Here is a 13859-nt window from a genome sequence, read left to right on the forward strand (position 1 = left end):
TCACGTGCTAACCAACCACCTGGGGGCGTGTTTCCTGGCTGGGCCACTCCGGGTGTTTGCCAGGCGCAGATTCAAATGAACTGACGCACACACCCTTCGCATTCTTTAAACTGAAGCCTTTAAAGTAAATGACAGAACTGACTTTGAAACGATGCCAGTTCTCTTCTGCCAATGGCATGCCATCTGGCCACACTAATGGGGCTCGGAGGCTTGCTCCCCCCTTCCTGAGCCACTCAAGACAAGAGGGGAAGTCCGAGTGTCACCATACTCCTCTCAGCATCGAGGGCACTGCATGTGACTGGAGAACGTGGCCTGGTAGGGGACATAGCCACACTCTGGTGGGTTCCAAACTGCGACTCATTTTTAACTAGAGAAGTTTCTAGAATACCTGGAGAAGTACTACATCTCCTGGTTGTCTGAAAATATATCCAGAGCCAACCTTTTCCCCCTCCCTGAGGCGACGAGGCTCATGTGAAGGAGGTGCCCTGCCCCCTTCCCACCCCCCATTTTGCCTGACCCTGTATACTGACCAGTTCCCTTTCCCTCCAGGGGTCGGCGATGGTGGCAATGAGCTTGGGATGGGCAAAGTCAAGGAGGCTGTGAAGCGCCACATACGGAATGGGGACGTCATCGCCTGTGACGTGGAGGCTGACAGTGCTGTCATTGCTGGTGAGTGTTTGGGTGGCCGGCCAGTCAGACCCGGCTACCCAAGGGGAGGGATCTGGCTTGGAGCCTGTCCAGCCAGAAGCTCATATGCAAAATATAGAAAGAACTATTAACACTCAACAATAAGAAAACAGCCCAATGTAAAAATGGGCCAAAGAGCTAAACAGATACCTCACCCAAGAAGATATAGAGATGGCAAGTAAGCATATGAAAAGATGCTCAACATCCTACATCTCTGATCTCCACTCTGAATTAGCTTTTCCGCTGGGACACCCACAAGGGGAAGGGCAGACCCTCAGTCCCCGCTTGCTGTTGGCAGAGCCATTATCCGTGGGTCTCCTTTAACCTGGGGTCTTGGATCCGAGTGGGTAGGGAGCCTCTGCAGAATCTCTCTGGAAGTCCTCAGATTTCTTCAGGTTTATCTGCCACCCAGAATGTAGGTTCTTTGTATAACTGACCAAACCTAAGGGCTCGGCTAGCTACATCACAGAAATGATTTCTAGTAGCAGCTTGAGTCCCTAAAGAAGGGAGGTGATCTTAGCTGGCAGTGGAGAGAGGGGGGATGTTGAGAGAGGTCTCTCCAGTTAGGGTTGGGAGCTCTCGGTACCTGAAGACAGAGAATTATGTGTGTTCCTTCAGCTCAGTGTAGACGAGGAAGACCAAGTATTTGTCTGTCAAGAGTATGGGAATCAGTCAGGCAGATGGCAACTCTTATTCCCAAGCTTCGCTGTCCTTACCCGTAAAGGGGGCCTCTGTGAGCATTAGAGGAAACCTTTACCAAGGCGTCCTGGCTGGCCCCGGACTGGGTGGTCACAGCAGATTTGCTGCTCTTGTTCCGGGTTGAATGGACCCAAGGGGGCAATGGGCAAGCAGGGCGTCTCCCAGGAGCCTGCACTAGGAAGCACAGCAGCCCAGTCCAACTCCACCCTTGGCTTCTTGCCCGGCAGCCCCCGGGCAAGTCCGCAACTTGCCAGGCCCAGCGACGGTCAGGCAGGTACGACCGAAGTGAGAAGAGAAGAGAAACCACCACGCGGTCCACAGGCCGATGCGCTCTGGCCCTAATGGTGTGCCGTCCCTTCCTGTCTGTCACCTGCACCTCAAGCCCGTGTAGAAATCAAAGTTTGCAGTGGGACTTAAGCCACACGGGGCTCCCCAGAGCAGGGCCCCTGCACGTGGGCTCAAGTGCAGCTCCATTTCTTGGTCTGGAGCCCCCTCTCAGTCTCATCTCCCCAACCCCCACTATGAACCCCATGATCCCGCCATGCATGGCCATTGTCATTGCTCAAGTACAGCATGGGTTTAATTTTTTGCATTGAATAGGTGAGGAAACATTACGTTAGACACTTTCAGAAGGCAGGTAGTGTCGGGCGATGGAAGAGGGCAAAAATACCATCCTCTCGGCATAACGCAATCAGCATTTTTAGATCTGCAAGTTGGCTTCTAACTCTCAGGCTCGCTATGTACCCATTTTATATAATTTCTGGTAAACCTGGTCAACCTGCACGTTAAATACTTCTCTTCCCCTTGAATGTTACTTCCCAAACATGTTTTCATTTCCCACATGTGCATGGAGGTCGAGTGTGAGCGCCGGAGTTCACAACAAGGTGGATGTCATTAGCGCTGCTGAGCTGGGCACCTGAACGTGGTTAAGATGGTCAGGTCTGTGGTCTGTGGTTTGTTGTTGTTGTTGTTGTTGTTTTACCACCATTGAAAGTTTAAGAAAACATTCTTTTTAAGAGCGTGAGCTCTGGAAGCAACATCCTGAATCCACAGGTCCAACACTTACTAGCCGTGTGACCTTGGGCTAGAGCTTAATCCCTCTGGTCTGTTTCCCAGTTTTGTGAATGAAGATAATAATGATCCCTATACTTCGCAGGCTTGCTGTAAGGACTTAGGGGGCTAATCCATGCAAGGCGTTAGAACAGCGCCACACACTGTAAGTATTCAGCCGGAACAGGTTACTCTACGCCATGGACTGCAAGATGCCGTTGATGACAGGAATTACCATGATTTTATGTACCACTACGAAAGGAAAACGCTGCCCGTTATAACTTGGGATACTATTGATTGTAAGAAGCACCTCAAGTTCGGAGATGTAAATGTTAAAAAAAAAATGAAAAAGCGCTTCTTAGAATCTGTGAAATACAGTATGATCATCACACGGTCTTCGCCCACAGTATTCTGATATATGTCTTGTATCTTCATGCCAAGTGCCTTTGTGCTCACTGAGTATTTAGATTTTTTTCCACCTTCACCCTTCCTCTGGCAAATTCTACCCAGCCCACAAGGCGCATTTTAAATGACCCTTTCCTGTGAATCTTCCCTCAACCACTAAGAACGAGCGCCCCTTCTTGGCGCTCCCATAATCCTTTGCAAACATCTCATTCGCAAATTGTCCCACCCTGGCCTTGTGCACCCTGGATCGGAGCTCCTCTTTCTTTTGTGATCCCCTAGCACCTAAAGCTTACCAGGTCCTTAATCAACCCTTCTTCAACCAAATGGAGAACTCAAGCAGGTTTCGGAGAAAGAGCTAGTGAGATAGTTCCCAAACGGGGAAATCCCCCTTTGGGGCTGGCTGATGAGTGAGGAGAGGAAGCCAGGCTGCCTTAGGAGTGATCTTCCAGCCTGTGTGGCTTGCCCAGCTCCGAGGACAGCCATCCGTGCAGCACGGGCATTCAGGGGAGCCACAGGCAGAGCTCTGGGACGGCTTCCTAGAGCTACAGCCTACATCTTTTTCTCTGATGGTGGTTAACAGTATATAACCCAGATGGTTTAGAGCAATGCTTCTCAAACTTTAACTTGGATCAGAATCACCTGGAGGGCTTATTAAATTCGGCATGCCGCACCCCCATGCCCCTGTCGAGTGTCTGATTAAGTAGGTCTGGGTCGCAGCCCAAGAATTTGTGTTTCTGATAAGTTCCAGGTACCACTGGTGCCACTGGGCTTGGGATCGTTCTTTGCCATGATGCTGAGAGGCAGGGTGATGGACCGCATGACTTCTCCAGTTCTACGTTGAAACGTTTCTTTGTTCTAGGTGTTTCTAACTGGGGAGGCTATGCCTTGGCCTGTGCTCTGTACATCCTGAACTCGTGTGAGGTCCATGGACGTTACCTGAGGAAGGCAGTTGGGCCCTTCAGAGCACCTGGGGACCAGAGCTGGACTCAGGCGCTCCCATCCGTCACTAAGGTAACAGACCCCCGCAGGCCACTCCCGTGGGTGCAGCTTTTTTCCTGGATGAGGACTAGGCCTGGCCTTCTAAGCCATAAGCCAAGGGCCAGCACCAGATGGACTGGATTGAGTGACCTTTGACCTATTAGTGATCCTAAATTATTATGGAAGTCCTGCTATAAATGACCATTTTCCTTCTCGTTTGACTTTGGACAAGTTGCTTAACCTCTCTGAACCCCATGTTCTCTGTCTGTAAAATGGGGGCCATCAGCGTGTTGTTGGGAGAAGTGAATGCAGGCATGCCTCAAGGGTACTGCAGGTTCCGTGCAGACCACCACACAGAGTAAGTGGTCATCTTTTTGCTAATGAAGGTCTTGTCTTCAATTATTAAAAAAAATGCGACACCTCTGAAGCGCAATAAAGCACCGAGCGGTAAAACGAGGTACACCTGTGTCTGACCCACTTCATATTGGTCGCTGTGGGTGTCCTTGTCATCCCCTTCCAAGGAGTTTACGATCCACCCGGGGCACTAACACCTCGGAAGGGGCCAGTAGCCATCCCACAAAGAGCTAAGATGTGGGGGCTAAGGTGGGAAGTGGCCCCCGGGGGCTGAGGCTGGAAGGCTGAGCAGGGAAGCGTTCCAGGCGGGAGGGATGATGGGAACAGAAGCTGGGAGATGAGGACTAGCTTAGTGCTGGTTTGGGGGCGCTGCTTCTGTGGCAGAGGGCAGCAGTGGGCCATGAGCGTGCTCGGAGTAGAGGAGGGCTTCTGACCCCAGGGTCCACGGAGGCGGGGCGGGGCTGGGGGAGGGGTTCCGTCAGTTCTCTGAAACAGTTTGCAAAATTGTTCCATGCATGGATTTTTCTGGCCAAGGATATGTGGTTTTATCAGATTGTTCTGGTAGTCTGGGGCCATTAAGAGCCCCTGGGCAGAGGGCGATCAGGTTAGTGTGATCCAAGGACACTGTGGCTCTCTCACAGAGGGATCTGGCCGAGAAGCGACAGGGAGCCACGGGAGGGCTTTGAGCAAGGGACTCCGAGCCCCACTGGTGGCCTCCGTGAGCTCTTCTGACTGCAGAGCCAGCAATCCGAAAGGTCCCTGTGCTGTCTTAGGCAGCCCGCAGTCTACAGATGCAGAGGGAGAGCGAGCATCTCACGTGTAGATCTAAATTATGTGGACTCACACGTGTTCAGGGGAAGCCCAAGACAGAAGCCCGGCACTGCAGACGGTACCCGTGGTTCTGCCCCCAGCGCCGGAGCCTGAGCACGAGACTCTGCCGTTCCTTCCTCGGGCCTCAGTTCCCAGGCTCTCGCGGGGTCTGCTGGGACCACCCCCTGGGAGAGAAGCTGGTGGTGTGGTCAGTCTCTTAATGGGGCACCTTCTGGGGGGATTTTCCAGAGTACTTTGGATCATGGAAATTGGGGCCAAAGCCCTGAGTTTACACCTCAATCCCAGGTCAGAAGTGACTTCACCTGTGAGTTGACCAGAGCTTCACTTTCTCCTGAGGACGGGCAGCAGGGTGGATGGGCTCGAAACAGCTTAAGAAGCAGTGAGGGAGCTGGGGCGTTTGGTGTGGAGAGAAGGCTGGGGGGCCTGAGGCCTCACGCATCCTAATGGCTTCCTGGGGGTAGGGAACAGGCAACCCCCTCAATCGCCTGAGGCACAAAAGCAGGCCTAGGAGGCAGATTTTCGTTCAATGTAAGAAAAGCTTGTTCATCTCAGCTGCCTGACCCTGCAGGGAGGTAGATGGATAGATAGATGGGTGGGTGGGTGGATGATGGATGAGTGGATGGGTAGATGATGGATGGGTGAGTGGATGGGTGGATGGATGGATAATGGATGGGTGAGTGGATGGGTGGATGGATGGATGGATGGGTCTCTCTGACTCCATATGCTCAGCTTTTCCCAACGTGGCTCAGGAGTCTCCTAGTTCATGCCAGGGTGCCCTGTGTGAGGGACGGGGAGAGGTGGGGCTTGTGTGGCTGAAGTGACATTTTCAGGGGAAGTTGTCTTCCCTAGAGGAAAGGGCCTCTCTGCTTTCTTTGTACTTCCTGGATCTGGACTGGGAAAAAAAAAAAAAAAAAACAAAAAAACCACTCAGGGGCCTGCCTCGCACATGATCCCTGATTCACACAAACACAAAAGGACGCACCCAGCCAAACACACTCACACGGCCCAAACACCCTCCAGGACGGAAAACTCTCCTTTTGTGTTTCCTCCCATAAATGTATTAATAAAGCACCGCCCTTACAAAGAAAATAAAAGGGAACATTTTTAAAGCAAAAGTACAAACATATGTTTGTCAAGCCCCTTCTTGGGGCCAGGCCCAGCCTTGCTATGGGAGACAGTGAGGGGTCAGACCTGGCCCCTGTGCAAGGGACTCAGGATCCTCAGGGAGACGACACAGGAGAGGTAACTTCAGGAGCCGGGATGCAAGTGTGCACAGCGAGCTGCTGTGGAGACACAGAACGGGCACATAGTTCATTCAGAGAGCTCAAGAAAGGCTGCCTGGAGGAGGTGGCACTCAGCTGGGTCTTAGAGGATTGAGAACAGGTTATACACAGCTAGTTAAGGAAGAGCGGGAAGGGCCTTCCAGGCAGCAAGACTCACATAAGCAAAGGTGCAGGGACATAACGTGGTTTAGTGTTCAGGAGAATAACTAGAATGTCCACGCTAGAGTTCTGTGAGTCACTCCTTGGGGGTCCTCGAGTCATTAGGATATGCTGGGCAGAGCGGTGGCCTGAGATGATGGTGAAGCTGGATTGGTTAGGAGCCGAGAAATGGCTCTCATCCCTGCTCTCCGAGTTGCTTGTATGTAGGGCCTCCCATATTTAGGGGTCCTAGCATAACTACAGCAAGAGTAAGCGCTGTGCTGAGGAGCCCAGGGAAGGTGGCCACACCCTGCCCATGGCGGCCCTTGGCTGTGCCCTGGGGTGTTACTCGAAGGCAAAGCAAATGGCTGAAGAGCATTCCCCAGACCTTGTCCGGGACCAAGAGCTGACCGATGAGGCCTTACAGGAAAGCCTACGGATGGATGGACAGATGGATGGAAGACAGACACGTGGACGAATGGATGAATGGATGGATGACGGAGGCAGGAACATGTCTTCTCGCCTCATCTTGGGCTCCCATTCTCTCTCAGCATCTTCATCTCCACTCTTTTTTTCATAACTTTTTTTGTGAGGTGTAACCGACATAAAGTACATAATTTTTAAGTGTACAGTGTGTGAATTTTGACAAATATATGTATACATATATATGTGTATATGTACATATGTGTAACATATATGTGCATATATACACACACCTGTGCAGCTGTCACCAAGATCACAATACAGAACAGCTCCAGCTTCCCAGGAGGCCTCTTTCTCCCACTCGCTTTGCACAGCAACATCACCTGCCCCTGACTATCAGCCGCCATGCTCCCCAAGTGAACCCATAGCGGCCACCCACACACTCAGCCTCCAAGCTGATGTCATCCTGGGGCCTCTTTCCCCATTCACAACGAGGAAGGCCCCAAGCCCAGTTCACTCTGCCTTGCTTCAGTCCCCTGTCCCTACGCTCCTGTCCCACCGTCTCAGCCTGGACTGGCATAGCAGCCTTGGGGCGCTCTGCCCCCAGCCATGCCCTGGTCCATTCTCTCCCCACCACCAGCACCTCTGCTCGGTGAGGCTTCCTTGCAGATGGGGATGCCTGGAAATTTGCAGGCGGTTACTGCCGGTCCAGCCGATGACTATGGCTCTTAGAGGCGAGTGCCAGCCAGTTCTCATTGACTGATCACGTGTACCCTGAGGACTCCAAGCCCCTCCCTGGGACCCAGAGGGATCCAGATAGTGGAGGCAGACCGTGTGCTGGGAGGAAGTGGCCCGATGGTCTCAGAAGCATTCCCCATAAAGAAAGGATATGACCCAATGGAGAGGAGAAATGGGATAATAAAGCCCAAACAAAAGGCTGGAAATGCCATTCTGGGTTGGGTGGCTCCGGGGACGGGGCTGGTGGACAAACAGTTCTCTGAAAATCTCTCGTGCCTCCCCCTAACCCGGCCGCCAGGGTGGAATGGGAAGGCAGGCTCTCAGGCCAGCTAAGCAGAGACAGTTCCCAGGTGACCCTTGCCAACGCTCTCACCATTGTGATCAGGGAGTGCTCCTCAGAGCCCCGCACTTGGCTCATTCCCGCTCTTTTGTCACCCGTGGGCTTAGTCGTTCCTCCTCCCAAAAGTCTTCCTTGAGCGTCTCTCGTAAAGGGGGTTGGGTGCCATGCTCTGTGCCGTGATGCCGTGGATTGTGCCTACCTGGGCACTCATCGAGTCTGTGGACCCTCCGGGGCAGAGACCCTGTCACAGTCACCACTGTGTCCCTGGTTCCGGGGCCTGGCACATAGCAGGTGCTCAACAAAACTTCCACGGGTGAGTGAATGAATTAGCAAACGTCTGAGCAGGAAGGTGAGAACCCTTTGAGATATGTCCCATCTTCCTGCTGTGATTCCTTGGTCCCCTCCTCTCATCCCCTCTTTTTTTGTGAAGGAAAAAGAGGAGGAGGAGGATGTGTTTAACTTCTGCCCCTCAGGCGCCATCTTCTCTTTTCCCCTTTTGTCTTTACCTAAGACCCACCTTCCTCAGAGGGACTAGAGCTTTTCAGCTGGGACAGACACATTAGTGGCTTAAACAAGTGGTTCTTCGGAGCTTTTTTTTTTTTTTTTTTTTTGGAGGGAAAGAGTAGGAAGGGAATCACAGCACTTAAGAAAGTTCTGGGCTAAAAACCAGGGACCCAGCCCTGCCAATAATAATCCACCTCACTTCATGAGCACCTACTGAGTGCCAAGGAGCATGCTAGGTGCTCTACTTGCATTATCTCATTTAATCCTCACAACAACCCTCTAAAGATGGCATAATTATTAGTATTATTATCATGACCCTCCCCATTATGCAGATGAGGTCACTGAGGCACAGACAGATGCCCTGGCCTGCAGCATCAGGAGGGGCTGCATTTCTTCCATGGCTCTGCTCGCTCCCTCCAGATGCTCCCACATCCACACCGGGTAATATTTAGAGGGTGACAGCAGCAGAGCTTGCCATGTGCCCCACAGGTGGCTGGCCAGTTCTTGTTGGAGGGGCTCAGGAGGAATGGGGGCCTTCCCGGCACAGTCGAAGGCCAGGTCTAATTCAGAGCCGGGCAGGGGAGAGGTCAGCAGGAAGCAGCCCACACCACACCTGCAGAAGGAGTGAGTCTTTTGTGTTTGTTAAGAAAATGCAGGTTTCCATAAAAAGCATATTAGTTATAACTAGAAGAAACAGCCCAAACTGTTCAAAATGGCTGCTTATGGGGAGTGGGTTTGTGGCCCACTGAGGCCTGATGTAACTTTTCTCATTAAGTGTCTTCCAGTGCCATTAGTATGTTTAACCAAACGTTTATTTTTTAAAAAAGAGGCCATACCAAGTCAAATGTTCTTCCTCCACTTACATGTATTTCTTTTTTCTTCTTCCTTACGACTTCGATCTCTGCCTCGTTTTTTTCTAGGACCATCGTGGTACGGCACAGAGTCCGGAGTGGCGTCACGGGCAGCGTGGCCATGGAGGTGGCTGGGCTGCCCTTCCACCCTACCCACATGCAGGTGATCCAGAAGCTGTTGGAGGTCACCAAGGTGCCCCTGCGAGCTTACATTACAAGCATGTGGAGTGCGTCCCGGATGGCCACACCCGGATCGAGGGGATCCCGAGGGCCCGGCTTCTTTCTACACCAGCCCGGGGTGAGCAGCGCGCTCCATGCTGGCTGAGACCCTGCATGCCCACTTCCTGAGGGGCGGTAGTGCAGGAGGGCCAAGGAAAAGCTTCTCTGGGGTTTCCAGTTTTTGCTTTTATTTGTAAGAGTCTAGAGCTTTTGATTTCAACCCTCCTTCACTCTGGCTCCTTAGGCCACCCACGTGGCCTGCCCTGGGAGTCTTGTGGCTGATCACTTGTAGACACCAGTGAGCAATTAACCACCAGGCTGTCAAAAGAGTAGACGTCACCAGGGCCCTGAACAATCCCCCAGGCTAATTAAAAAACAGTAAAATGTACAAACATGTAGTGTATTTTTATGAAGCTCTGGGACTTTACTAAAGGTTTACTCACCGCCAATAGCAAAACATTTATGCCTTTGAAATGCTCTCTTGTTTAAACAGCATTTTGTTTACTTAGGCAAAAGACCCCTCAGCCTTACACTTCTCACAATCGCCTGCCCGCCTGCCCCTCACCCCTCCTCGCGCCTCCTGAGCCCCTACCTCAGAGCTTGGCACTTCCTCCTCCTCCTCCCCTGCCCAACTGCTCACCCCCAGGCTGGGGCCGGGCGATTTGCTTTCTCTTCATGGGCGGATGGCCACACTTCTGGAGCCCAGGGATGGGTCAGGATGGTCCAGGACTTAGGTCACTCACAGAGGCCTCCTGGACAACACCAGCCAGCTTGTCCTCATCTCCTTCACAACCTCCCACTGCACATTTCCCAACGAAATCAGAAGCAGAGTCACCGACCGCATCCCACTGCACTCGCGTGTTGGACCGGTACAGCACCGTGCGCTGGCTCACCGCCGAGTGACGGCAGGCTCGTCCCCAGGGGCTATTCCTGCTTCCCGGCGAGGCCCCCAAATATTTATGGAGGCTGCTTAGTTTTCTTTCCTTAAACATGTCTAGTTTGATTCTTTAAGGGGCATTAGTTGCAAAGTCTAGATCACACGCCATAGAAATTACCTCTGGTTGTGCAATCCACAGTCAAACCTACGTGTACAGTAACATAACCTGAGGTTAACTCCCCGTGCTCCCAACACAGGGCTGTGTGAAGCCCCCGGCCGGAAGTGGCCGAGGCCGGGACTGTCCAGACTTCTCTTTGTCATTCTGGTGGGGCGTCCCCACCTACGGGTCTGTTCTGCTGGCGTGGCTTCAGGCGCACCCATTGTAACGAGCTCCGGCTGCCGCTTCTCATGGCTCCCTGAACCCACCTCAGCTCTAAGCTTCCCTGGCCGGGTCTCCTCTACTTAGTGACTGTTGTCCCTGATTTGAGACTGCAGAGCTCCATGTCACGGGGGCCTCTGGTTGAGAGGGGACCCTGGCGTTTTTGAAATCTCGAAGGCTGGAAAAGAGAAAACGTCACTCTGGTGATGCTGCCAGCGCCTTTCTGACTCATTTTTAGGGGAAGTTGCTAATGGGCCTTTGGTTTTGCAATAGTAATAGCAGAATTCTGTTCCAGCGTGGGGAAGTTTGAGGCGTGATCATGTAATAGGTTATCTTCGCTGTGGGCAGAAGTTTATGGGGAAATGATTAAGATGTTTGGGAAAGAGGCTGAGACCCAGGTGGAGTCCAGAGAAGGCTGAGCAAAGGGGTCCAAGCCCTGGAGTGAGGCATTTGAAGGCCGCTCTGTGGGGAGAGGCAGGCCTGTGGCCCTGCAGCAGGGGCTAAGGTGCAAGGGACGGCCAGAAGACGCCTCCGCAAGGTCCTCCAGGGCCTAGTTTTAATTCTTTCCTCTTCCACAATCTGATTCCGGCTCAGGCCTTTAGTAAACTCTTGCTCCGTTTTGTCCTTGGTCTTGGCTTTGCTTGGGGAAGGGCTTGTGTCCCTATGTGGGATGGCATGGCGAGCATGTCTGTAACCTGGAAAAGCTGGTTACAGGGGACAAGAGGTGACCTTGTCCTTGTACAGGGAATGGCAGGGTTGGAGATGGGCTGGGGCATCCACCATCCCTGGACATTTGCAGGGATGTCAGGTGGGGTGATCCTGGTAAACAGTGCCCGGGGTGCTCTGCTGGTGCTTGAGGGTGGGCCAGAGACCTCGGGCACGTTGTGCACCTGGTGCACATGCTGCACAGACCCTGCAGGTGGGACTCGAAGGCAAGCAAGCCAGCTGAGGGGGGCAGGTCTCCTTGGCCCCTGGCTGTCCTCAAGCCGAGTGCTGCCCCATCGCTCAGCTGGGCCAGGCTTTCCTCTGAGGAATTTCCTGCCTCATTGCATGTGCCCTGCTGACTGCCAGCCCCACCTGAGTCCAACCCACTGCATTCTACTACCTGTTACCCATTCTATGTGGCTTCCACTGACTCCACATCAAAGTCTAACTCAGATTCAAAAGATCACTGCTCTAGGTAGGATGGAGAAGATGCGGCTTAGCAGCAATTCACATAAAACCAATGTCAGTGGTGTGATGTGCTTGCTAGAAAGGCCAATGCATCAATAGAAGCACACCAAGGTAAATAAATGGTCCCCTCCTCCTTGGGCAGCTCAGACAGTGTCGCTTCAGATCCAAGCATCACATTTGAAGAAGCGGATTTTGTTCAGATGAGGTACAGAAAAGTGAATGCTTAAAACCTGTTAAGTGGAGGTGGCTTGAAGAGCTGTCAGAAACTAACCAGATGCTCACCAATTCTGCTTCTTTTTCCTGCATAGCGTAAAACTACATTTCCCAGCCTCCCTTGCAGTAAGGTGGGGCCATGCGACTGGGGTCTGGCCAGTTGGAATGTGAGTAGCAGAGATACCAACCACTACCAGACTTAGCCAAACACCCTGTGCGATTCTCTTCGTGTAACTTCCTCTACCCGTGTGGATGGAAAGAGAGGACCCCAAGACGATGGAACCTTTTGATGGAAGGATCCTGAATCACTGCCATCACTTGGAAAAAGACTTGTCAGCAAGGAGCCCGTTCATTGGACTTTGCATTGTTTGAAGGCACTGACCTGGTGGGTATATACTGCAGTATAATCCAGCCTTGTCTGACGCAAACTTGGGAAATGTAACACTGAGAAGTATGAGGGTGTGAGAGTCGTCTGCAAATCCCAGTACCTGTAGGGCCACATGGCTCCAGAGGCCAGAAAAACAGCCAGTGGGAAAAGTGGGTTCATTTTAGCTCATTAGGAGTCTGCCCAACCTTGGAATGACTTGTCTCAGGAAGTAGCAAGCTGCTGTCATTGGTGGTATTTGTAGAGGAATAGGACCATTATTTTGGGGATATACATGGGATAAATCATGGAGAGAGAATTGGAAATCAGTCCTCTGCGGTACATTCCAGAGCTGATATCTTGTCTAATCTCACAGCGCCCTTCTGATAGTTGTTAAAGCAAATGAAATGGGAATCCCACCATTTCCTTAGAGCGCTGGGCACCATTTTGGCCCCGGGGTGATTGCCATCCAAGACCACATCGTCTTGCCAAATAAAATCCCGGGAACTGCAGGAGCACCAGCTGCAAGCTGCAGGTGCTTCTGAAAAGCTTCGAACCAGGAGGGCCAGATTCTGGCTCTCTCTTCGTTGTACCAGCCAGAGGAAAAAAGCAGATGGAGATGTATCCCGTGCTGAAAATTTGTCCCACTCTTGTCTGGCCAACCCACAGACCACTGAGTGTAAACAGGAAGATGAGCCTTATCTTGCTAAGCAATGCTGGTGAATAAGAAAGGAATCCGATGACTACTGCCACCTCAGACCAAACCAGATGGATCTTTTCCTCCACCTATTCCCTCGGAGAGAAAGGAGTCTTAGACGCCAATAACGTCCTCAGTCTGTTTGGAAGAAGGAATGACTCTTCCGGAACACTTCGGGAATCTGACCCAGAGAGGGATTAAGTGACCAGAACCAAATTTACATTTAATATGATGCAGTTAATCCTTCGCGGTAAACATGGAGTCTGCCGCTATCGAGAAGATGCTCCAGCCTAAAAACTCTGGCCTCCCAAAACCAGACCCAAGCAGCAAGGACAGCCCCCAGGAGATGGCTGCAACAGGCCTTCCGGCTTTGGCAATCCTCCTTGGTGAGGAGAGTCTGCCCAAGACCTCCCTCGTGGTGGGGAGCAGCTGCTTGGTAGAAGGGATCACGTGTCCAAGGACAGAAGGAGTGACATTCTCTAAACCACAGGGTCGGGCTCTGTCCTCACAGGGGAGGCGGCCACATCCCTGAAATGCCGAAGACACTTTATGAATCTCAAGAGGAGGGAGGGAAGGAAGACCCTACTGCACTTGAGGGCTCCATCCTTCCTGGATGCATACTGCTGGGTGATCGAAGGTGAACCCCCCAATTGCTC

General features: G+C 52.2%; 1 protein-coding gene across 1 annotated transcript in view; it reads left to right on the forward strand.

Annotated features, from left to right (window-relative positions):
- DGLUCY (D-glutamate cyclase) overlaps window positions 1–9606 on the forward strand; it is a 58221-nt gene extending 48615 nt beyond the window's left edge. Inside the window, 4 exon segments of the mRNA XM_036239552.1 lie at window positions 550–669; window positions 3701–3852; window positions 8366–8379; window positions 9351–9606. Coding sequence (XP_036095445.1) covers window positions 550–669; window positions 3701–3852; window positions 8366–8379; window positions 9351–9606 — 542 coding nt within the window.
- The last annotated feature ends 4253 nt before the right edge of the window (window positions 9607–13859 follow it).

Source organism: Rousettus aegyptiacus, unplaced genomic scaffold (genome assembly GCF_014176215.1).
Source record: "Rousettus aegyptiacus isolate mRouAeg1 unplaced genomic scaffold, mRouAeg1.p scaffold_m13_p_3, whole genome shotgun sequence".
NCBI classification, from domain to species: domain Eukaryota; kingdom Metazoa; phylum Chordata; class Mammalia; order Chiroptera; family Pteropodidae; genus Rousettus; species Rousettus aegyptiacus.